Source organism: Ooceraea biroi, chromosome 3 (genome assembly GCF_003672135.1).
Source record: "Ooceraea biroi isolate clonal line C1 chromosome 3, Obir_v5.4, whole genome shotgun sequence".
NCBI lineage: Eukaryota > Metazoa > Arthropoda > Insecta > Hymenoptera > Formicidae > Ooceraea > Ooceraea biroi.
The window spans coordinates 4802882-4828563 of NC_039508.1; the positions used below are offsets into that span (position 1 = coordinate 4802882).

At 48.7% G+C, this 25682-nt stretch overlaps 1 protein-coding gene across 1 annotated transcript; it reads left to right on the plus strand.

Annotated features, from left to right (window-relative positions):
• Window positions 1-361: 361 nt before the first annotated feature.
• Window positions 362-25492, plus strand: LOC105274676 (hemicentin-2). Its single transcript, XM_011331029.3, has 7 exons — window positions 362-1608; window positions 20422-21880; window positions 22386-23614; window positions 24102-24270; window positions 24402-24580; window positions 24736-25011; window positions 25309-25492. The coding sequence occupies exons 1-7, from the start codon at window positions 1533-1535 to the stop codon at window positions 25461-25463; spliced, it is 3543 nt and encodes a 1180-aa protein (XP_011329331.1). The 5' UTR covers window positions 362-1532; the 3' UTR covers window positions 25464-25492.
• Window positions 25493-25682: the final 190 nt, after the last annotated feature.

The following is a 25682-nucleotide window of genomic DNA, read 5'->3' on the forward strand; positions in this document are numbered from 1 at the left end:
AATTCATGACGCTCTCATCACAGTACTCGTTCAATTTTACCATGTAATTAAAGAAATCATGCGGAACTCATGCGAATCTAGAAACGTCCACCGTTTCGTCTGTTCGTTCGTTACGCCTATTTATCCCTTTGTCCCTCCGTCTTGCTGCTTTTTTCCGGAGGCGCGTGTTAATGCATAAGGGCACCGCAATTTTGTCAGGTACCGCCTCGAGAGTTCCCCGTAACGAAATTGAGAGAGCCCAGGTTCTCTCACGGACGAGCCTCGAGTTAGCGCCTCTTGCACCTGCAGGCCTGCATCCGGCTCTGGCCGGTTACCACCACCCGCCTCGCTCGTCGTCGTTGCACTCCGCCGCCGCACACTGCCGTTTGTAGTACACCGCCGGCACACTATGCGTGGCGGCTCGAGTGGGTCGTAGAGGGGTGAACGAGGAATTGCAAGGTGGGGGCAGCAAAGGCGCGATGAGATCGCAGGCTCAGTTGCCGTGCGACTGTCGAGGGATGTGTTGCTGGTGTTGACGGAGTTGCCCCGATCTCGGTTTCGCGCCAAGCTGCAGTGCGAGGCGTTCGCTCCCGTTGCTTCTCCGTGAACCCCTTAGGACCAGGGGGTTGCCAGCCGAGTTTTTACTCCGCGTCTTTTCGTCATTGCGCAAGTTTTGCGAGTTACGCGCGTTTCACGTGCGGCGGGAAAAAAGAAGTGACCAGCTGCTTCGGAGTCGAAGGTTTTCCCGTGGGCAAGGGGGTGAGCAAGAACAAGGGGTGGAGGAGCAGCTTTACCGATTTAAATCTCCAACCGCAGGAAGCCATTAATACCGTCAGGTGCACGCGGTCGACGAACACGTACACGTACACGTCCGTAACCACCGCCGCCCCGTGCGGGAATGGAGCATCCCCGTGCGCGCAGTTGAGCGATGATCGCGCGCGGATCGGCCGCGAGGAACGCGTCGCCGTTTTCATCGCCAGATGCATCGTCGGGCCGCAGTGTCACTCTTGGCGTAAGTTGGTCGTCGGTCGACCTGCTACCGGGAGCGAGTGGCCGCTCGAGGACGACCGACGGTTCCGGACGGTAGCGATCGACGACTGAAGGCAAGAATAAAAGGAAGAGCAATCGACGAATAACGGAGAACTCGACGAGTGTGGTGAAGAATGGTGCAGTGAGCGCGCTCGGATGTGCGTGCGTGTGGTGTCTCGGGCCTGTGAAAGGGCTGCGTGAGAAAGCGAGGAAGTAAAATAAAAAAAGAAGTAGAATCGAAAAGCAAAGGATAGCGAAGTACACGCACCGTGTGTCGTGATCCGTTTGACATGATACATTTTACACTCTGATGGTGGTACGCATCATCCCCCGATAGTATCGCGGTACCATCCATCCCCAATCTACCCGGCGCGAGTATACGTCTCGGAGAATACGGGGATCTCTCTCTTCTTCGCGTGTGTGCGCGCGCGCGCGCGGCAATTAACGGACGAGTCGGAGTGCGAAACACGTGTGAAATTACTATCCCCGTGTAAAGTTACTCGGTGACCACCACCCCTGTAACCATGGATAGAAAGCCGAGGACCAGGATCAGCCGTCGCACGCAGATCGCGATAATGAACCTATTGCTGCTGTGCACTGGTGAGTATTACGTCGGTCCGTCTCACCTAACGAGCGCCGAGCACCGTGATTAAAAACTAACTACCCGGTCGCGGGAGAGTAACACGGGGGGTAGCAGTTAATTAATGAGCGATTCAGGCGCGGCGTGTCGTGGGCAAGTGTGGGTCGATTGGCCGGCACCCGCATAAATATCGGATAAATTGATAATTCGTCGCGACGCGACGTGGCACGGCGTGGACGAGGGGCAGGCGATGTCCAGGAATGAAACCGGATTCGCACGGATTGCGTGGGCCGCAGATTGTATTATAATATACGCTGCGGTATATCGGGAGAATGAGTCGAGGCGTGCGATGCTCCGTTCCGCTGGGATGCTGCGATCCTCGATCTTCCCTCGAGTATGCTTAAGAAATCTGATTTTTCAGCTGTTACTCAATACGTGTGCTGGAGACGAGAGAGAATTGCCGTGAAAGAGGTATAACGAGGATATATCGTGAACGCAGAGTCGATTTCAGGATACAACCGTACAGTGACACCATTCTTTCTGCTTCGATTACAATAGATATGAAGAATCGCCTGTTGGAGCTGTTTCGATTGATTTCATGCTCAATAGGGAGGCAATGAAAACGATTGCAGATCGCACGAGAGACAATAAGTCACGCACAAAAACGAATAAAGGGTAAATGTAGAAGGTTAAAAAGTAGTGCAAAGCTACGTATACACCTGGTATCGCGCTAATCCCTGACCAAGGGGACGAGAGAAAAACGAAGGCGCGCTATAACCAGACCAGCTGCGAATCGATTAGGAAAAGTGTGGCGCGACAGAAATATCGTCGCGAATACGAAATTCATGAAGCGCATTTCACGAGGTCTTTAGTGCTTTCTACCGTTCTATACGGCGACGTGCAGTCCGAGACTGCAAAGATTGGCGCCCAGGAACGACACTCGGGGAAACGCTGTCGGAAACGAGTTTTAGGGGTACTCGAGAACTAAGAGAGGGTACGCGCGCCAACTCCACGGAGCCAATGATCGTGGAAAGACCCGCGGTCGTCGATTCAACTGCGAGCTAGTAGATACTTCGGCCGTGTCGCGAAGCGAGTTGGAGAAATCTTCACGTTCCATGAGCGAGTCGCGGCTACGCGGTCATGCGGTCGATCACCTACGCGCTCAACCGATCTGACAAAGACAGCGACCGACGACTTTATGGGAGACTGCCTCGGAGACACCACCTCGGAGCAGTGACCACGACCGTTCTGTCAAGAGCAATGCGACTGAGAATAATAATCATACAGCTTCGGAGTGAAGCGAATTAAAGTTTTAATTGACGCGAGAGAGAACTATGTCTTTAAGCAGCAGAAAAATTTTATGAGTTCGCCGGAGGATACTGACGTTTTATTCCTCGTTTGTTTCTTTCTCTTTCTCCTCCTCGTGTTCCTCCCGTGTTTCTTTTTTATATTCATCTCTTTCTAAACTCGTTCCACTTTCATGAACGTATAAATAAAATTTCGCGCAATTCCGCCGGGATGTTGTGAATCCATGAGGTGCCGCTTTGAGCCCGACGTCTTCGGCTGTCTCGCGCTTTGACGCGAAATCGCATGTCAATGTTGCATCGATGTACTTAACTCTGCGGAACGAGCATCCTCCACTGGAGACCTCTAAGCTACTTCCTCCCAGGCAGTTTCGCTTTATTCGTATTCAATTATTCAGATTTAACGTAAAAGCCGCGCATTTCGAGTTATTATAACAGTGGATAAAACACGAGGTCGGAGTAACCGTCGGAATGAGGATTTAAAGTAAAATTGATATTAAACATTTAACAATCATCACACAGGGATAAGCAGAATGCCAGTTTTAAGCACGTGAAACACCGTTTGATAGCCGTAACTGCCATAGGTAGCACAGTGCAGAGAGACTGCTGGAGAGAGAAGAGAGAGAGAGAGAGAGAGAGAGGGAGAGAGGGCGGGAGAGTTTGCTCGCGGATATGACGCTCGTGGGTGCCAGAAATGTAGATGCATCGCTGTGCGTCGGTGTAAGACGATGCATCGGTGTTGCAGATCGAGCCTTTGTGGCGCGACCGTGCAGCATGTCGAACCGTGCTACAAGCTAAAACAGTCGCCGGTTTCCGCGTTAATCGTTCGGCTCACGCCTCTCTCTCTCTCTCTGTGCGATTCGTGTTGGCGATGCAACGGGAGACAGATTTACATAGATCACGCGCAATGTTACGCGTCGCACCATCATCTGTGATATTTTTTCTGTCGATAAATCCGCCGCAACGCGGTCGGCAATGGGAATGTGATCACATAAAAACGCGGCTCAACAGCTTGGAGTCGCGTTCATGTCAAAGCGCTTCGCGGAGTTTGGATTAAAGCCGCTTAAAGCTGCAGGTGCTGGGGGAAATAGAGGGTTGCACACAGGAGACTTTAATTGGAGAGGCATAATTAGGTGAGGGCGCGTTGTATCGGCGCGGTTACGGCCGATTACGCACGCGTTTCCGACGAAGATCGAGGATGATGGTTTTCCCTCTCTTTCTCTCTCTCTCTCTTGCTCTTTCGAACCGATCAGTTCTCCCCCAAGGCCTGCCGTTCGGAAAATCGCATCGGCGCCGCGTTAACGATGCCGCGTTTTCTAATCGTCGTTCCCCACGAACGACCGCTTCCCACGAAGATCCGCGATCCCAGCCAAATGTTATCGCACCGTGGAATTATCGGAAAGTAATTAACCACTAATCGGCCGGCAGGCGGAATTGGGAATTGCGATTGTTCCTTCTTAACAACACTGATACATTTAATTGCGGGAGAACGTTGCGTTTCAAGTACGCTCACGTTCTCGTATCTGCGATACGAGAGATATAATCGCGCCGGTCACGCAGGCTGCTTTGCGCCAGCAAAGTGTCCTCGGTATGAAGATGTATACGGAGTATCTTAAAAATAGCGTCGACATAGAAACATTGGATAAATGTTTTTCCTACTGCATGTCATTTCTTTACTTCTTTAGTTTATATCAGCTAAATATAAAAATCTAAAAATTTCCCCAAGAAGCAAAAGTGAAGCTATTTAAGGCACAGTTGGTGGATATTTTTGCGGGTGACGATCGTTTATTTAAAGTAACGCGACACGAGTAATCGGCTGACTTCTTTTTACGACAGTCTAATAAATTCCCTGCTCTTATTGCCCTCGCTCCTCTCGCCTCCCGCCGAGCTTCTAAGCTGTCTGTCCACTCGATAAATTTCGACGACGCTTTCCACAACGCGCGCGCGCTTTAAAGAAATGCAAGCTGTAACGCAGGTGCGAGAGCGCCGTTACCTCGTCTCTTGTTGCATTACGAAAAGAAGATTACGAGCGGCGCGGTGTTAATGGCACACAGGGGGGTGCCGACGTATCTCTTCTCTACGCGCGAAACATAAGCGATTAATGGCTTTTGTAAACGACCCCTTATTTCTTGTCGTCGCAGGAGTAACCCTGAATTATGCGCTGTGAACGCGCGCCGCGCTCGGATCAAAACTTATTTACTTGCTACCGCGCGGCGATTACGTGAGATTCCCTGTTCCCCTGTGTATCCGTCTTCATTTCCGGTTCGCCAGAATATTAAAACGCCCGCTGGAGATTTCGCCGTAACTGAATTTTAATTCGACCGTAATCGGGAAGATCGACGATCGCTGAAAACGGAAAAATCGTGAACGATGTCGCCGATAATTTCCCTTTTCCGGACACAATTATTCAAGCGGCCAGTCCTTCAATTTTTTAGATTTTTTGTGATTCTGTCGACGAAACGCGGAGAAGGGCAAAACGATCTCGCCCGATTGCGCGGAATCGCGAATGATAATGGACGTTCGTGGTTGCCAGTGGGAAACGCTATGAGAAAGGCACGGAGGCTATTCATTACGCGCGTTTTGGTATTATTCATCGTGAATTTTCGGTATTCGGTCCGTTCTCCCGTATTGCTGCACCACCACCGCGTATACCCGTGCAGCTTCCTTGCCCGATTTCGCCGCGGGTCAAATATTTTCGCTGCAGCACGTTTGCACCGATATTGCCGGCCCGGGGCGTTTCTGTTCCTTGAAAAGGAGAAACGGTCGAGGAATTAATTCTTTATATTACCGGACGGAAGAGAGGCGCGGTGGAAGCGCGGAACGGGGGGGTTGGCCGAGCAGGAGAGCGCATTTGTCGAGGGTAAACGCGCACGCACGTAGGGAGCATTATTTCGTCCCCGCTATATACGGCGGGTTGATGTGAAATAAAAAATAGCCGACCCATTTTCAAATCGTTTCACATAACGCGCGCTCCGATAGCTGACCAGCTCGACGGTGAAAGAGAGAAAGAGAGAGAGACAGACAGAGACAGAGAGAAGAAGAGCGAGTGAGAAAGAGAAGGAGAACGCGATAGAGGCAGAACGAGCTGTTCCCCAGAAGCGAGCAGTTTTCCCAACTTTCACCGTATGTTTCGTACGAAACGGAAAGATATTGTAAAAGTCGAATACTGCAGTATCGAATAGGATGTTTCAACATCCGCCCGCGGAAAGGCAGACTTTGTTATACAACGCGTACGCGCACCATGCGCTTGGAGAACCCCGCGTATACGCGATGGAAAAATATCGAGCGAGCGCCGTGCTCGACCACGATGCGGAATGTCCAACGTTAAAAACGAACAGGAAAATCAAGAACGATCGGTTAAAATCCGAAATAAGAATTCCATAATCAAGTATCCAATGTATCTATTCTGGGTATCAAGTTCCTATATATCTCTATAACATAATCCGTAGCAATTAGCAGATATCTGATTCTTTACGGTGTTCTCCAAACCTCGGATACGAAATGTTTTAACGAATCCATACGCGCATACGGAATCCGTGATCGATAGGAGGTAGACGATGACGTCCCATGAGCATTCCGTTCACCAGGCCATGGCTTTATGGCGGTGCACCATCTGGTCGATGGCCTGTCGATTCCGAAAGCCAATGAGTATGTGATTCTGTTTAAAGAAGAGTCGACATAAAGAGAGAGGGTTGGAAGAGGGGTGGGGCCGGATGGCGTTTGATCGCGCGTTTGATGGCAGCGTGTTTCTTTCCTCGTTGAAGGGAGTGCGCGTGCATTTTCGCATGCGTTATGACTGCGCGATTGCCGTCGTCATATTGCGCGGACGTGCGAGAGCCAATATCGCGCGGCCGCACGCGGTGCAGGAATGCCTACGGCGATGATATTCGACGCGATGAAATAAGGTTCGACTGCTGGCCGTGCACGCTGCAAGGTATTGTTATTGCTGGGTCGTGGACATTAACGCGTTTCGCTTTGTTATGTCGTGCCCATGGGCGCTGCGGGCTGCAGGTATGTATAGTGTTGCAAGAAGCAGAGTCGTTTTTCGTACGTTAACGAGACTGATTGAAATTGAAAGTTCAGATTAACGTCAAAACGCCGCGCCGGCGGTGTTTTCCGAGATCGATTATGGGATTAGAATTGGAGAAGGATTTTTTCCAAATTTTGTTTTGAAATATATGAAAAGTTTTAAATAAATAATGCAATGTATTTTGGATAATACGTATTACCGATGCACTTTGCGTTTACTAAGAAAGAATAGCTGAGTGTTAATCTTTGAGATTGACTGGTCTGGTGAAATAATCACGGATGTTCTTTTGGGCCACGAGACCAGTTAATGATCAACGTTGGAAATAGGACAGACGGTTTATTACGAAATCATCGCGAAGGAAAAGCTTTTGTCTTCTCAAGTTGATTAATTTGAAATAGTTTAGGATTTATAGGACACTTTACGTATGAATAAAAGTTACTATATTAATATCTCTTCTTCCTCTTCAGATTGCAAGATTTTTACCCGCCGAGAATAACTCCGTGTCGTAAAGAATAACTCCATCATCGTATATATGTATATAATCGTAGTTTCTTTTAATTTCATACCGTGCTATCATATCATTTCGTATCGCGTAATGTCGCAATGTCTTTATTTGAATATTTCAGCGTATTACTATACTCTGTATTAATTCTTAAATTGCTTTATTCTCATTCCGTAAGCGTAACACGATCAAATCGAATCAGACGTGTCGTTTCATATTTAGAATATTCATATCACAGAAAAAAATGAATAAATAATTGCGCGCGGAAATTGATTCGATGTTCAACGTCGCCTCGTATTACGCGCCGTAACGATGTCGGTATTAAGAGTGGCTCGGTTTAAACGGCTGTTTAATGACGCGAAGGGCAAGACCCTTCGCGTTTATTGCTTTGGGAAGGAAGTTCGGTGGGCGCGCACGAAGGAAGCAGGCGAGGGAACATATTTGTTAATACCGCGGAGGCAACACCTCTGAAGAACCGTGCATTATGCGGGGTAGCGCGAGAATCGGCACTAGTCACGTAAAGTTTCCCGTTGCACCCCCTTTTGAGTTTGCGTTCGTCCGAACAAGCAGCAACAGCAACCTAAAGCCCAGTCTTATAAACTGAGTTTTCTAAATAACTAAAATCCATTAGCGGGGCACGCGTTGCGGCCCCGTTTGCGGAGTGAATATGTGCGAAACATTTACCGCGCGCGCGGAGGATAGAAGGAATCCCGAACCGTGCGTCGCGCGGAGGAACCGCGAGGCGGAGTATTACCGAAGCGAAAAGTTTACCTTACAAGACGACACACAGTAGTCTCGCGCGAGGAAATTTCCTATATATTTTCCGCGCGAGGAAACAGCTCGAGACGCGGTCACATCGCGCGGCGAGATAACAAGCGGGCCGCGCGAGAGATTCCGCAAACTGCAACGAAAATTTCGATATTCTCTCTCTTTTCTCGCGTTTTCGCCCGGGATCTTGTTCGACGTTGCGTCGCCTTCACGGAGAAATGGGGTACCTGCCTGTTTGTGGAAAATGTGATCGAATATTCTCACACGCTTTCTCTCTCTCTCTCTCTCTCTCTCTCTCTCTCTTTCTCTCTCTCTCTCTCTTTTCCGTCCCGCGATTAATTTATGAATTTAATCTTTCGGGGTTCATTAACTTTGACGGGAAAATAATTGATGCAAAATTGCAGCTTCTCATTAACGTAAAATTTCGCGCGCCATTACAACGGCGTTAGCCGTGTCACCTCGGAAACAAAGACGCGTTTTACGTGTCGAGGTCTCTTCGGAATACCGGGTGATTCGAGAAACACGTCTGCAGAACGTGTGGAAATGACGATTTCTGCCGATAGCCGCGATAACATCGGTGAACAACGCATGCCTTTTGGTATTTACTATGCGCTGCTAGCGGTTTGTTCGTTTGTGCTCGTTTCGCGACTCTTTGACCTCGCATTAGAGGCCGATCGGCACGTTCCGCGATTAATACTACAGAGGATGTTGCGACACGCGTTCTGCATGGACTATCGCGTGTTGCACTCGAGTCGGCGGCCGGCATCGCCGGTCGTTTATTCATTTATTCATTATTTTTTAACTAAAGGGAATATATTAATATCTATTTATCAGGATCGCGACGCACGTTGCGGATAAATATATTATGTGAGTGAAATGTATACGCTACGCGAATCATCGGAGAGAATATAAATAAGTTGTCCCACACACACACACACACACACACACCTCGCGGGAGGAAACACAGGGAAAGTTTTCGAAAGAAACCTGAGGTAAAATCCAATTACTTTAACGCCCTTCTCTCTTTATACTCCTGTGATGGAGAAAATTAAAACTTTTATGTCGAACTTTAATTTCTACTGACTCATAATGTTCTGGTGAACGAAGTGAAAATTCCATTAAAAATTCAAGTTTACATATAATGCACATAGATGCACACGCAGCAGAGTAACTCGACCCGGCATTATTCTTCTAACCGGCTTGTGCAGAAAAAATTGTACAATATTTTTCGCAATATGTAATATTTATTCGGTATCAAAAATTTATCTCTAGCATAAAATATTACGTCTCAAATAACGTAACGCAAGATACGCGTGTATGCGTCACGCAGTTCCTCGCTGCTTCCGGAATTATCCTCGGCGTTACGTTTTCTCCCCGACTAATTTACAGATGACCGCATAAATTGCCGAAACGTAAGGGAATCCTGAATAGGAACAGCGACGTTAATCTGGAGCGGATTGCATGATACGCACACACGTGCATTGTGTCACACACGAGTCCGAGCGCGCTCACGCACGTATGAAGCGAGCGACATTAATCCGTCGCGTGTCGCATGCGAGGCGACGTCTTGGATAAAAAAAAAGGTATATATTGCGTGCATTCATTAGCGGGCATATTAATGCGAAAAAATTGCCGTGCCCGCCCGGGCAATCGCTTATCGCTCCCTGCGTACGTAAACGAGCTTAAACCCGCGTAATCGCCGATTGAGATCGCGCGACCGCTCGACTTTCCTCGCTTCGCGATTACGCCCGTTGTTGTCCAGACTTTGCCACGATTTATCGCCGGTGTATCAGTTCCGACGAAACTATCGGCCATTAGTGAGGTTTACAGAATGCACACGGGTTACACGGGAGGGAACGAGAGGGACATCCGAGAGGCACATCCGAGAGGCATTAATTTTAATATTTTAATTATTTTAATAATGCAGCTACCTCGTCTCCTCTCTCGCTCCCTTTTCGAGCTTTTTCCTCGCCGAAATAACGAAGCAGTGAGGCGTGCATTAAATTATAATTGATCGAAAATTGAGACTGCCCGCGACTCGATTAAATCGTGACGCTCTCTCATCGGATTCTCAATGTGGCACGCATTGCTTCACTCGCGACACGATTTCACAAATATCTTGAGGATCGATACCAATATCCAGGCGACAAATTGCTCGCGCGCCTGTGTCAGATAAATTATTTGAAAACTACAATGTATAATCGCTGCTATATTAATTCCATAACGTATTACTGTGCGTTACTATTGGGAATTATCTAATAACCAGACATTACAGAATTAGTGCACATATTTTTGGTTAGTGGTTTACACGCCCTTTCGCTCGCCCCTTCCCCGCCCGAGGTAACCGATAATAATTTAATGCAATTAATACAACGAGCCTATGCAGCGCGGTTACCGTTCTGTGTGACAGATTCGCCAGACGATAATTTCTCTAGATGTGCGTGAGAGAGCGAAGGTCGCCCCGATCGTGTAATTCCTCATTCTGATCTCACGGACGATAACGCTAATTTGTTTTCCCCGGGCTCGTTCGCGTTTTATTGCAGTGGTTTCCCGCCGCTTGTTCAAACACACGCCGATACCGCGTGAGTGCTGTGGATATTTCAGATATTGGAAAGTATCCGAAAGTCCCGTCCGGGGTTGTCGTCGCCGTTTTGCCGTTCATTGTGGTTGCGCTCGTCGTGGATATCGCATCGCCGGGTAGGCTGCCGATCGCCCGCAGGCGGGAATAATATTCCTGGCGGAAAATTCATCGTGGCTCGCTCGATGGTGGCTTCCATCGGTGCGAGAAATGACTGTGAGAATTTCAAGTAACTTTGGTGCACCACCAGTGAAGCCGAATTTTCGGCACGAGCACGTTTCCCGTTTTCCGCGGGAACTCCTGCGTGTGTGTTCTATAAATAAGGTACAGGGTGCACAAGGCAGACATCATCTAGATGTTTGCATTACGCGATTATATCACAAGGGCTTATTGCCGCGCTCGAGGCCGCGCATCGCAAATGCGGTGCAGTACTATTTATTCCCGCACGTTCAATTTCACATGCGATACGTCACAATTGTTTTTGTATATATTTGTACATTTCCCGGCGACAACGCGACGACAAGTTTCAACGATGAAGACAGTAAATTCCTTGAATTTTGAAAGTAGTCTTCTTCCTCGCGCGGTCGCGTGCATCGTGTACCTTGCAAAATCGCAAAGCGATGAGACATCCTTTCCCACTTTAGAAGAAACATGTGTGTAGATCATGTCGATTCCGTTCTCGGCGGTTCAGGGGGAGAGAGAGAAAGAAAAAGAGAGGAAAAGGCAGAAAGAGAGCAAGAGAGACGTGACAGTCGCTCCAACATCTGGCGAGGAGAGCTCGGTGCCTTTGTCTCGTCGTGCGAGTAACGGGAGAACCGACGACGGTGGCGGCGAGTTACGCCAAGGGGGTGTGTTTCTTCTCCTCTTCCCGCTCGGGTACTCATCTTGCCATCGTCGTCTTCTGTTGCTGATCTCTTTTGTCCGCCCCGTACCCCGTAAATCTGCCCAGGAAAAGCGGTACCGACCATACATCACGGCACGCCTCCAACCCTCGCGCGCCTCCTTATTAACGCGATGCAATGTTAGCGCGATGCCACCAATGCGAGCGGGGTGAGGAGGAGAGCCGTGGCGAGGGTGCGTCTTCATATTTCCGCGGTCTTTTCCCTCTCGGTGCGGCTTTAATTGGTCCGCGCGCTCTCTCCGCACGTAGCAATGGCGCAATGCGACCGACACGGCAACGCGAACTTCATTTCTCGAATGCGCGGCTTCCGGGCAACTCTCCCGCACCCCCGTGCTTAAAGACAGCGCACCCGCGGTTTGCCCTCTTCGCCTATTTCTCGCGTGATTTAGCGCGACCCCGAGCGCTGCCGGGGATTGTGCGGGGAGGCGTGCGTTGGAGCCGTTTTCCCAGATGCAACGTGGGAAGTATACGCGGATCTGGGAAAGGGTTTGGATGCCGGTTTAAGGGTAGTTTCAAGCCGGCGACGGCGCTTAATTCCCCTATCGGTGGCGCGCGATCGGGACGCGGGGAATTAACTCGGGCTGTAATCTGCATATCTCGCGGATTCTGTCGAGCGTCGCAAAAAGACACGCCGGACTACTATCCGTCAACGTTTATTTAATTACGAGGCTCGTGGATGGAATTAATTATCATCGCGTAACGCGTACTATAAATACTATGCGAGTCACGCTAGAAAATCGTACATCAACTTTTCGCTGCCGCTTTAATCGCGCCAACAGCAACGTTTTTTCTTGGGACTTTTTCCGTTTTTTTCTTTTTTCTATATTTTTCTTTTTCCCGCGATTTTCTATGGTCAGTCGCCTGGTAACACCCAACGCAGGAAACGTTTCAACAGTTGCCACGGTTTTAACCGTGCGACAGTAAATCACAGTAGGATTGCGTTCGAAACACGACACCACGTGGCATTCCTTCGACAACGTGTTGAATTTCACTTCCTGCGCGATACTGGCGAATTTTCGAACGTGAAGCGGTTCCCGTCAGCAAGTAAAACGCATTCTGCATCGATCGAATTAAATGGACGAAGCTTGATTAATTTCCACGCGTAGCTGTGAGTGCGATTAAGTAGCGGCGAAATGTACCTTCGAGCGTAATATATTGTAGAAAGATAGAAAATATAAGTTATCAAATATTACGAGGTCGAGATATCGAGGAAGACCGATATTAGGTAAACACGAACGAGAGTAACGTGCAATTTTGTTCTTGTAACGGCTGAAGCCGCAGACCCAAGCAACCTAGAAAAATATCAAGTGCAACGCGAGCTTTCTCCGCGTATTGTGCTTTAAGTTAAATACGAAAGATATTAGAGAGACTCCTCTTGTTCGTTTTCGTACTGGCTCGCGAATAACGTTCATAAGATCGCCGTAAGTCACGTAAACGTCCGTTATCCAAGGTTCTATCTGCGCGTTCCTCCGTATAGATCGTTGCCTTTATCGCCGCTACTACAAAATAATGATTTCCACAAGTTTTTCGTGGCCCGGCCAAAGTAACACGTCGCAAAAATTGCCTTTACGTCGAAATTGCTCCGGCCAGAGGTTACCACGACGGTCGATCGATGCTCACGAGCGCTTTTACTTACGCCAATTGGCTAATCCCGAGCCCTCTTAATATTGCACAAAGTGTCGCCCGGGATGTGGAACCGTTACTTTAAAATGGCGCAACATATCTTGGAAATTCACGCTCCGCCAACGCTACAGAATGTGAGATGTTCGCGTTACTTCACGGACTAATAACATGAGTCACCGAAACTTCTAGCGTGGCCCTACTTGAAAATCATATATGACCGTATGGCAGTCTCGCAGCTGTTTGCGAAATTTACAATTTAGCTGAGAATTATTTGAATGTTCTCGATTTTATTTCAACTGGAGTTTTCAGGAATAAAACAGAAATTCTGCGCATGCAAAATCAAATGGTTTGAATAAGAGAGAAATTCGAACGTTCCTGCCGCGTTCTTTTATTAATCATGTTCGAATAACATTGTTTTATTTCATTTTGCTTGTCACATTATTTCATTATGCCTTCCTCTCCCGCTGTCTCTCTCTCTCTCTCTTTTTCATTGTTCATCTTTCCCCGGAGCGAAACTAATTTTCCTTACAGAGAAGCGATGCGGCTTCCGAAAAAACCTATTACGTACACGTCACGTGTGTCGCCACATCTTGCATTATGCAGTATTAACAGTTTCGTAATTGCCGCACCGCGGCTGAAGGTGTACGTGCGTGTGTGTGCATGTGTCACGTGTGTATGTGCACGATCGAACACCTACGAGAGATCGGTACGATTGTTACCTGCATGACTAAGCCGTATTTACGCAAGTCCATATTGTGTGCAGCCTCGTTATGCCGCGCGCCATGTAGAGAGGCCTGTCTCAGACGGAGTGTTTGCCTTTTTAACAGTAGATTCTCCGAGATAAAGTTTCAAAGTAGCCACTTGAATAAGGGAAGTCATCCCCTTTACTTTGAATTTCCCGTTCGAATTTGTCGCGCCCGTTTCGGTAGAACGTATAATCATTGCACGCACGAGGTCATCATACATTGTATCATTGAATTATATTACATATTCGTCCCGTTCTTTTAGTGTTTTTAATAATATTCGTTAAACTATTAAATAAACGAGTAAATAGGACGAGTATATGTTATATCCAAACGTATCCAAACATGAAATGTTTCTCTCTCTCTCGTTTTTTTCCTTCAATGAGAAACTGCGCGCGGCCTTGCTCATCTCGTCACTTGTCGCACGAATTACTCGTTATGCGTAACGCCTTGTCTTAATTACCAGGCCGGTTCTCGTCGAGTGATATACGCGGCCGGCTTTGTTCATTTGTGCCGGCGCACGCAGCCATAAATATCGATTACCGGGATATGGCTCTGCGTCTATCGGGCCATTAATTTGTCGAAAGTTTGTTATTCGCCGCCGCCGAGCGTCACGCGTCGCGCGCAAATTGTTTGCAATACTCCTCGAATTCTGTGTCGCGCAGAATCTGCGTCGCGGTTACGCGAAATGACGCATCACAGCAACTACTACTGCTGCAGCTGCTATTGCTTCTGCTGCTACAACAACTGGACTAATAAAATGACGCATTACGTAATTGCACTGCCATCGCGCGTCGAATTAATCGAGTCAAAACGTATACTTTTTATCCGAGGTAAAATGGCGAAGGGAAATACATGACCACTACGCTATCGCGTAAAACATGTACCAGTTGCCATCAAGTGGCAACGGGTAGAGTCAGTTCACGGGCGATGGTACTCGATAATTCGCAATGCATAAAATAAAAGGGCATCAGCTTCTCCGCGATCGTGATGCACGTGTTCATAATACATGAATAATGTTAACGTTGATGTAGTATTTACATCATAAACAGTGATCATAGGAGCACGATCAGCTGTGTATTCATAGACCTACGATTCGTCATACTTTCGGAGTGAGCCGTTATGAACGGATCGAGGCTGTAACGTGCGACCGTTCCCCGTTGCTGAGCATTTATTATGGGAGAAAGTTTTTAGCGACGGTAACGCAGCCGCGCAAGAGGGGGGGACCTTAATTTAGATCCGCCATCGCGCAATTGACAAAAAAGCGGAAAGCCACGGGGTAAAACTACAAAGGGATGATAACGAGAAAGGCGATTCCGGGTGAGACGGAGTGAGGAAAGAATAGAGTTGGCGAAGGAGGAGGAGGATGAGCCAAGCGGGGGGTGGAAGCATGACAATAAGATATATTATAGGGGTTGGCGTCGGAGTTCCAGCTATTCCTGCTTCTCGCGGCACGCATAATCGCGACATAAGCAGAAACCCCGCGAAATATACTGGCGGTAACGTATTACCCGGATCTGCAAAACCCCCTTTACGTGTTGGTCGTAAACGCCGATAGGTTTAGTAACGTGAAACGAATTGAAAATTGAAGTGATCCGATATATGCGGGCGCGGGAGGGAATTCGTGAAATTCAGCTCAATCGGAATCGAGCGTTTTTAATAGACAGCGGATATTGTTGTCCGGCTAATGTCGACTCGACTTTGATTCGGTGGCTTTCAACGCGCGATCCAATTACCAAGGTATTTGATACCGCTGCCATAAGTGACGGACATTCATTAAAATGCCGGCCGAGGAGGGGATAAAAGTGGGAAAGAGGAGGTAAGGGAAAAGGACGATTAAAAAATCGATGACACAGTGATTGTGAAAAGTGACGTGGTAGGAATCTATCCGACCTTCCTGGCGTCCTTTGTACACGTTTTTGCTCTACTGTATCGCTGTACAATAAAGATTAATGCGCCATTTTTAACGATTAAACGACCGTGTCTCCTGTGTCGCGAAGGCATCGCGCACGCAATGCGTGACACACGCGAAAAGCCGAGGCGCGTGCTTTCGACGAAACACGATTAGAAATGGATTTGTGCAGAAGGAAGGGCTCTGCGGAGGAAATGTGGAACAGAGAGCGGACTGAGCCAGGACTGAGGAAAGTTGATTTTACCAGGCAACATAATTCACTCGTTCGCGACGTAACGGCTTAAAGCTGCTCTGAGGAGCGCTTCACGACAAATTGCAGCAACACTCGCGATCGACGAAGACGCTCGACAGCGGAATACGCGTCATGGAGGCATAATTTCCCCGAGAGCTTGGCGCAACATTGATATGTAGAGGGAGGGGGAAAGAGACAGAGAGAGAGAGCGAGAAAAATAAAAATTCAGTTTTGCCATCTGGACCGTCAGGCGAAAAAGTCCGACTTTTTCACAAACACGATCCATTAGATATTTATATCGGTGCGAAATGTTTTTACCCCCCTCTTGATATAGATTTGAAATCGTTGGAATGTTTCAAAGAACCACGCTAAATCCAATAAATGATTGAATTCCTGCAGAAACTTTATCTCTGTTCGGTTTTCTTCATCTTTCTCCCTTAGTTTTCACAACTCTGTGAAATCCGCGGAAAAATTGCCGATATCGTTAACCGGGCTCAGCGTTGATTTAATGGCAAGGATTGCCCCGCTGATAATCCCATTTCGAGCTAATAATCAGAACTCTGACATTCTATTTTGGAAACAGATTTATGTCAATTCATGCTGCGCAACTGACAAAATGCTGTGCCAATAATGTTTGATGATGCCGATATTTCTGACGATGATATTTACGTCGCGTAAAACGTGAATTTCCGCTTTTAACGTTACCCAATCCAACAATCCGTCCGCACAATGAGGATCAATTTTTATTTTCAGATTTTTCACGCCGAGATGTGATATTTGAAAATATTTTTTTCCCATCTCGCGTGTAGCTCCGGAGGTATTTATCCTCTGAGAATTTCGCGCGGTCGTGTCTCCCTCCGACCGCGCCTAAAAATCGCAAAACTGCTGGGGACGTATTCACGCGTGAGAATGTAATATCGTAATGACGTTCGCGCGGAAGCCACGAATCCGGATTTGTACCAGGCGAACGTCAGCGTGCACGAAAAGAGGAAGAAAAGTGGAAACGGAGCGAGGGAAGATTGCCGGAGGAGAATAATAGGACAATGCGGTGCGCGATGAACGGATATACGAGCGAATTTGCTGGTCGGCGATCACGGGCGAATAGACATAGCTGAGCGGATAGATGATCGAACGAATGAACGAACGAATGAACGAACGAATGAACGAACGAACGAGCGGACAATCAAACGGCTCGTAGACGAATAAATCGAGAAGCGGCAAGGTAAACGCCGAGGCGCGCATAAACGAGCGTGCACGAGAGGAAGGTAACAGGATGCTCCGGCGTTTCCAAACAAAATGGCGTATGGAAGCGAAAGAGGACGATTCTCCATAGCGTTGACGAGTCGAGTCGACCGGTGGTTTTACCGTTACGCGACCCAATGACGAGAGATACGTTCGCCACGGGAAACGTGGCTTCCACCGCTCGATGGTGCCTCGATGGTGCCGTGACCAATAAGTACGGTGTGTGCGGTATACGAATGTGTGAATGATCACGAGCGAACGTGAGTTCCACTTCGGAGCACTCGTAAGGTCGAGTGCGATTAATTCATCGCCATGCGACGAACTCGTTAAAGGGCCCGCGCGCGATTAAAACTCCGGGGATCCGAAGATCGAGAATTTGAATATTCGACGATTTGTTGGGAATACGTTTGAACGTGTCGTTCGCCAGCTCGACCGATTACACCTCGAGGAGTTTCCACATCTCGGCTTACTCACTTTCCGTTACTTTCTAATTCCGAGAAAGGAATATTACACGAAGAGTTTCTCCGTCTCCGTCGCGTTTTTAATATTATTAGCATCGTGGAGGAGATTGGCATACAGAGGCATACCGAACTGCTTATTCGCGAGCTGAACATTCCGGCTTGAATGGCTGTGTGCGATGATAACGGGATAGGATAAGGTCGACAGACAGACCCATACAGACGAACTTAACTGGCTCCTAGGGTTCTCATTTGAATATACGAAACCGCGACAAGACGTGTACGTGCTGCAACGTACGTCATGAGCTTCATTGTCGGATATCACGAGTCTCTATGGTAGTACGGGCAGCGTCTCTCGCGAACACGGCTTCGTTTTTCGCCATCGTATTACGATGGCGAATATCATTCAGAAAGAGGCGCACACTCAATTTCGGCCCGGCCGCGGCGTCCAGAGAACCGACGTCAGAGGAGTCAACCATAAATATCGCGACATTTGTGGTCACGACAGTGCGGAACTATTAGTTTTCAACGTCACCGCGCTGTGATATTCGATTTTCGCGGTGATTTGTGTCGACATCCGATGTTGCGCTATGATAGTGAAACGCCATGATGCTGCGTCATGGGAAAATCGATCTTTTGTAATGATAGAACCCTTCGGGTGACGTACGATAATTATACTTGTGAGATCTCGGCTGACCCATCTGCGCGGAATCTCGGTGTTTCGCACATGAGAGCACATTTTTTTAAGGAAAGATTCGAATTGTTTTTATATGATCATGCGATACGCAGTTATTGAAATTTGTTCGAAAAGTCATTTTTCTTCATAATTTATTGTACAATGCAGAGTATATGAATAAATATTTACGTTAATAAATGTTGAACGGGAAATTATTATAACGAGAAATATTGTATTATTTCTGTGTTTATTATATTCGATATTATCAGAGCTACTGCTATATTCCTATAATAATATATTTCCACCAATTTATTGTGTGTGATCGTTCGATCATTTGATAAATTTTTTTCATTAAGATAGAATTTTCCATCTTTTAATTTTTCCATGAAAAATTACCTAAAATTCATGCCATTCATATTCGCTATACAAACGCACGGTATAATGGAGAGGTAGGTGAGAATGACGTGTTGTTTTCACCGTTCGTTGCAAAATGCACAAACAGCGTTGAAGATTTTTTTTGTTTCGCGTGTACGCTTGTGTAAATATATTACCGTCAAATGTTAACCTGTGAGTACTTACGTACACAAAACAAGTGCGTTATTTCAAAAGTATGGAAGCAGTAATGGAATTCGTATTTTCAAATTCGCGTTCATGAATACATAACTCTTCCTCTATTGGTTATCGTTTTTGAATTATAGCATATCCGAGCTTCCATTGTGAACTTTGCGCTTGTAACGCACATTTGGTTATTCACGTATAACAGAATCGTGCGTAATACACTTCTTTATGAAACATATTCGAATCGACAAAATTTCCGAAACATGCAGAAACCAGCTCGTTCCATTTACCTTGTTTTGTTATCGAAGTAAAAGCGTGTTGAGCGTTTTCCTCTCACAAATATTTGCAAGTATTATAGTTAAATGCAATAATTATTCATTATACGCGGAGCGAGTAAATTCATATCAAATTATTTATTTGAGTTTACGCGATTTCCTCGACCCGCCAGCTTCTCTCCTCCGAATTAATCTTCATGGTTTTGTCGTGCTTTTGTGTTTTAATTGAACATGACGCAGGACGGGGAGAGCAAAAGTAAACCGTTCTACGCGGAACGCAGTGACGTCCTGAATATTCTCTAACGGTATCGCAACGTCGTCATAAAGATGGGAATTCACGGGGATAGCAGCTCGCTCGCTGTAGCTGTGCAGCGACGAAACGTTTTCGCGTGTTCATTATTTCGTAAATGCGAAACGCGGCGCGAACGTCCGACATCTTTCGCGTCGCTAAATGCCGGCGTCTCATCCCCCACTTACGCCTTAATCATCCTCGGAACGCATGGTTCGTTGACAATCGGCATTGTCGACGCTGCGAAACGGAACGCGGCGCGGCCTGGCATTAATTGTACAGAAGGCGGACTTGCCGAGTCGGTGAACCTTAAACTAGGTTGACTCTCGACAGGTAATTTGTATCGCATTTATCGTCGACGCACTGTGTGCGCCGCCGCCGGTTTATTCCAGCTTAATGGAAAACGCGTGTTACCAGCAAAATTCCAAAGTGCCGCGCGAAGAGGTCGATCGATTTCTTCCTATCGAGCGTCCTCCTCGCGGTCGATTTTCTCGGGTCGGGTCACTGGGTTATCAGGTTATCACCGTCACCCCGATCGATCGCTCCTTAATATTGTCACCACCTGTGGCTATAATGCGGGAAACGCGCGTGAAAAATGTCGGGACGCGGCTCGGAAATTTTGCGGTAGCTTCTCGTGCCAGAAGGCTCGTCGATGATTCTTGACCGGCGGTTCTTAGCAGATATCTCACGCGCAAAGATCTCTCCGCAATAATATATAATGGTCTCGCTTCTCTGCTTTCAGTGCCCATCCGAGCGCGCGTCGAGGAGACGCAGATGGACACGCACGAGGGTTCGACGGTACAGTTGCAGTGCCGGTTCCCACCACCGGGCAAGAACGCCACGTGCTTTTGGCTCACCCACACGAACAATAATCTCGACAACGCGGCGATCGAGAATCGCTCGCTCTCGCCGAATTACAAGGTGTTCATGAACCTGGAGGAGGGCCGATATGACCTGCAGATCCGAAACGTGTCGTACGAGCGCGACAATGGCAAGTACGAGTGCAGGGTGAAGGCCGGCGGCTCCGGCATCGACCTCCACAGGAAGTACATCAGCCTGACGGTGCTGAGAGCGCCGGGACCACCGACGATATCGCCGACTTCCGCGCCCGCCACGGAGGGCCAGAAGCTCGAGCTGCAGTGCAACACGTACGGAGGCAGCCCGGAACCGGAAGTCAGATGGTATCGCGGTAACAGCACCACACCGTTGCATACCGGCAGAACGCTAATAGTGGAACCGACCCGGGAGGACGACCGGGCGATCTTCCGGTGCGTCGTGAGGAACCGGGCGATGCGCGAAGGTGAGACCCTGGACGCGTCGGTGACTCTGGACGTCAACTACTTCCCGCGCGTCTCCGTCGGCCCGGAGAACCCATTAAAGGTCGAGGTGAACGGCACTGCCAGTCTCGAGTGCCACGTGGACTCGAAGCCGTCGGTCGGCATGGTCCGCTGGTGGCGGGACGGTAGCTTCATCGCCACCAGCTTCCAGCACATGATACCGAAAGTCACGCTGCAGGACGCCGGCAAGTACACCTGCCAAGCGGACAACGGACTCGGCAAGCGAGGTGAAGCCTCCCTGCTTCTGGACGTGCTCTATCCGCCCACGGTGTTGATCGAGGGCGACGTCGTGCGGCTGGCCGACGTGGAGGATGGTGTGACCGTTCACTGCAACGTGTCCGCCAACCCGATGCCATCGGTGATCGAGTGGCTGCGAGAGGGTCGCCCGGAGTTCAGGCAGTCCGGTTCGATCCTGCGCTTGACTCGGGTCACGGCAGACCACGCCGGCAATTATACGTGTCGCGCGGTGAACACGATCCACCCCAGCGGTGGAGAACGCAGGAACCACTCGGCGTTCGCCAGCGTGACCATCCGAGTGCGCCACAAGCCCGGCCCGGCCAGAGTCACCCCGGATTCGCCGGTGGCCGTTGAGGGCTCTCGGGTGATACTCACGTGCATGGCCACCCCGGCTGGTTACCCTGAACCGCAGTACAAGTGGTGGAAGGAGGGTGAGGGCGGCGCGATCATGATGCCCGCGCCTTCCGGCCCGAAATATGAGATCGACTCGGTGCACCTCGGTAGCGAGGGCACCTACAAGTGCCACGCGATCAACGAGATCGGCATTGGCGAGGCAGCATCGGTGAATCTCACTGTTCACCAGCCCCCGAAGATACTCACCAAACTGCAGCCCCATGTCACGAGAAAGTAAGCAACAAATATTTTACGCGTGTATATGAAATTGTTGATTTCGATTATTGGTTGAAAGGAGAGCCATTTTTATTTGAAAAGAGAGCGCTTGTTATTGTTTGCGAAACTTTTATGGATTTGTAAATATTTGATATAACAGTTTTTTACTGGATAAATTGTTCTCTAGAATTAATATGCATTTCTATCTGCCGTGTTTTAGCGTTCTGTTTTATTCTATATACTGAAATATAGATACTATGTATATAACAGCAACAATTTATCCGCGAGCGCAATTTACTTTTTGTTAGGGTCACGTCTTATCTTGTTAATTTATTTGCTCCTTTAATTCTCAAGTCATTCCGGACGTCGTTGACGAAACTAGAAGTCTACAGACTTTACGTTTACCTTCTTCTGCACATTTCTTACATCAGCTATGCGCGGCTCATCGAGCTAAAATAGCTTCCCAGGCGGAACAAGATACATCTCCTGTCCTAATAATGTAACGTCTTCTTGCTTATCGCAGAGTCGGCGAATCGTCGTTCCAAGTATCCTGCGTAGCGCAGGGCAAGCCGCGGCCTAGCGTGCGCTGGCTGAAGGACGATCAAGAATTAACTGCCGACGAGAGACTCTACAAAGTAATTACGACGGCGTCGGAGGGCCACGGTAGTGTAATAACCGTAAATTCCACTCTGAGCTTTTTGGGTCACGCTCGTCCACAGACCGACGAAATCGTGGCGGGCGATCGCGGCAAGTACACCTGCGTCTTCGTGAACGAGGTGAAGAAAGTCGAGTCTACGATGATGCTCAAGGTGGAACACGAGCCTATAGTGCTCCACCAGCACGGTAAGGTGGCGTACAACCTCCGAGAGACCGCTGAAGTAGCTTGCAAAGTTCAGGCGTGGCCAAAACCGGAGTTCCAGTGGAGCTTCGGTACCAATGCTGCGACTCTTCAGGGCTCCTCGAGCGACGGTCACTACGAGATTACCACCACCAGCGACAACTACGATGCGTACACATCCGTCCTGCGAATGACTAATATCCGAGAATCCGATTATGGCGATTATACCTGCCGCGCCGCCAACGCACAGGGTAGCGTCACGTCCACCATCAGGTTGCAACCCAAGGGAGCACCAGAGAGACCAACCAATATCACTGCCATGGAAGTCGGGCCTACGTACGTCGCCCTGTTGTGGCAGTTGGGCTTCGACGGCGGCCTGCCGATCACCAAATACTTCGTTTCGTACAGAAGAGTGGCTGGTGGTGACGAGATAGTCGCGCCAGACTGCGCACCTCCTCGTGGACCGGCCGGGCAGTGGCTCGAGCTCGATTGTCGACGATCGAATCCGTGCAACGTGACCAATCTTGAGCAGCATCAGACGTACACGTTCAAGGTGAAAGTTTACAACACCAAGAACCACTCTGACTATTCGGACGAGGTAACCGCCACCACGGCAGTGGCGAAGATACCCACGCCGTTGAGGGTGAGCTATGATCCGGAAAGCGGCACTCTCGCCATCAACGTGGGTGCCACGTGTTTAGCGTTGGTGGCGTCCATCGAGAAGTTTGACGGCGGCTCGGATAGTTCTTGGCGAATCGTCGACGAGTGGCCCCTCGAAGTTCTCGGAAGCGCGCCTACTCAAAGGGAGGGAATATTGGACGATCCTGAGACGCCTGACTCGGAACCACGTCTCAGAGTTCGACTGTGCCTCAAAGCCGATCGGCAGAAGTGCGGCGAGTACGCGGAAGCCGAAAGTGAGTTCGACATTACTTGCGGTATTGACTGGTCAATCGAAATAATTTTGCCTACATTGTGCTTATGTAGGGATCAGAATCTCACGGTGCTGTCTTTCAAACGAGAACATGAACTCTTGATGCTTCACTAATTGAAGTTCTCAAGTCAGTCAAAGGCTTCCTTTCGTAGTTTATTAATAATGTATATTTTCTTAATGCTTGAGACGCGCTAGATCTTCTTTGGTCGCAGATTAATAATTTAATAGACATATTTGCCAATAAAATCTGTTCTTTTTCCTTTGCAGCTTATTAAAAACGTTATTGATTTAAAAACTTGCCCTTTTTAAAATAGTTACCTCAATTTGATTAATTTTTGCTCGCTAATTAAAAATAATTTCATGCAATTTTGGAACTGATACTGTAACTGAGAACGAGATTATTTCATTCTGATTGTATTTTGTTAATAATTTTCTTGAACTCGAGCGATCTTTTTTCTTCTCTCTCACAGTTGGACCATCATACATCGCGCAAGCCGGTGCTCTCGCAACGCCGACTTTAATCGCGCTGATAGTGAGCGGAGCTGTTTTTCTCCTCTTCGCGGCCTTGCTGCTGCTGTTCTGCCGATGCCGGCGAAAACACGCGACGAAGGCGAAAGATTACGAGATGGACTCGAACGCGTAAGTTTTCACCTCACGAAGCTGCTGTAGCACACTGCAGGAATAAACGCAAGATAAACGACGAGTTGCTTCGCGTGGCTCGAATAAGAGAAGGCGTCTCGTTAAAATTCTTTTCCTTTTTCACTGTGTAGCGTCCGACCAAGTCTCGTGGCGGGTAATGGACAACAAACGCAACCGCCGCCACCGTACTACGCCGAGAATAAAGCGTTGGAGCACAGCTTGGATCATGCCCTGGCTCTGGAAGACTCAAAGACCCCCGCCTACTCGCAATCCGGATACGGTTACCATCAACCTAATCACAATATCAATGGTAAGTCTCGCAGAAATCACAACGTTTCTCTATTCAGCTCTCATTCAGCATACTTGAGCGTTACGTCTAGAAAGGTTCCACATTTTTCTTCCAGACGAGTATATATATATATTAATGTAAAACGAGACATTATACTCTTTTTCCATTGTCCACAGGCGTGAACATGGGCTACATGGACAACAGCTATTCGAACTCGAACAACGGCGGTTCCGTGAACTCGCAAGATTCCATATGGCAGATGAAGTCGGCGGCAGCGAACGGCGTTAATCAGCCGTACGACCTAGCCGGATATGGCACTACGGAGTCAGATTACCCGACGCACCCCCATTATCTGCCGCAGCGAGAGGATTACAGGGAGAGCCATAATCTGAGCCGGCAGCAATTCTGCACCGAGCCCTTCGCTACCGTCGTCAAGTCCCAGAAACACGTCGGTCAGTATTAGCCTTACGATCGTTTCACGTGACTCCCTCGGTCGGTCCGTCCGTTCGCGGAGCCAGCGTCTAATGACAGTCCCTATATTACCCGTGTGCGTGCCGCGTTGCAGCGTTATAGATTATATCGTACGTTACATCGATCTTCCGCGGCAATACCGCTCCTCCGCGATGCCTTCTCCACCCTCAAGGCTCGTTTCGCCCCCATCGCGCCGTTATCGCCGACTTCCGCATGACTCTCGCGTTACCGCGACCGACCCGCCTCCCGTATTAATCGGCCGCTTTTATCTTCGACAGATTCGCCGTACGACGTGTCGGGGCTGCCGTACCAGGAAAATTACGACGAGGACGCGAAGCCGCCGCAACAGGTCAGCCTCTCGTACGACGAGAGCCTAGAGTCCGGTTACTCCACGCCAAACAGGCGTCGGATCATCCGGGAGATAATCGTTTGAGACCTGCCTACCGGCTCAAGAGCCGGCAACACGCGTACCACCTGGCTATAGCAGGAGGCCCCCTCTCATACGGTGACCCAGCATCACCCGCATCTCTATCACCGCCATCGCCATCGTCACCGTATGGAGATCGTCCTTGAGAATCCTTCCCCGCCATCGTCGACGAGGACACCCACCGGCGTCGTCGCCGGCGCATCGTCGTCGGTCGCGATCTCGCAA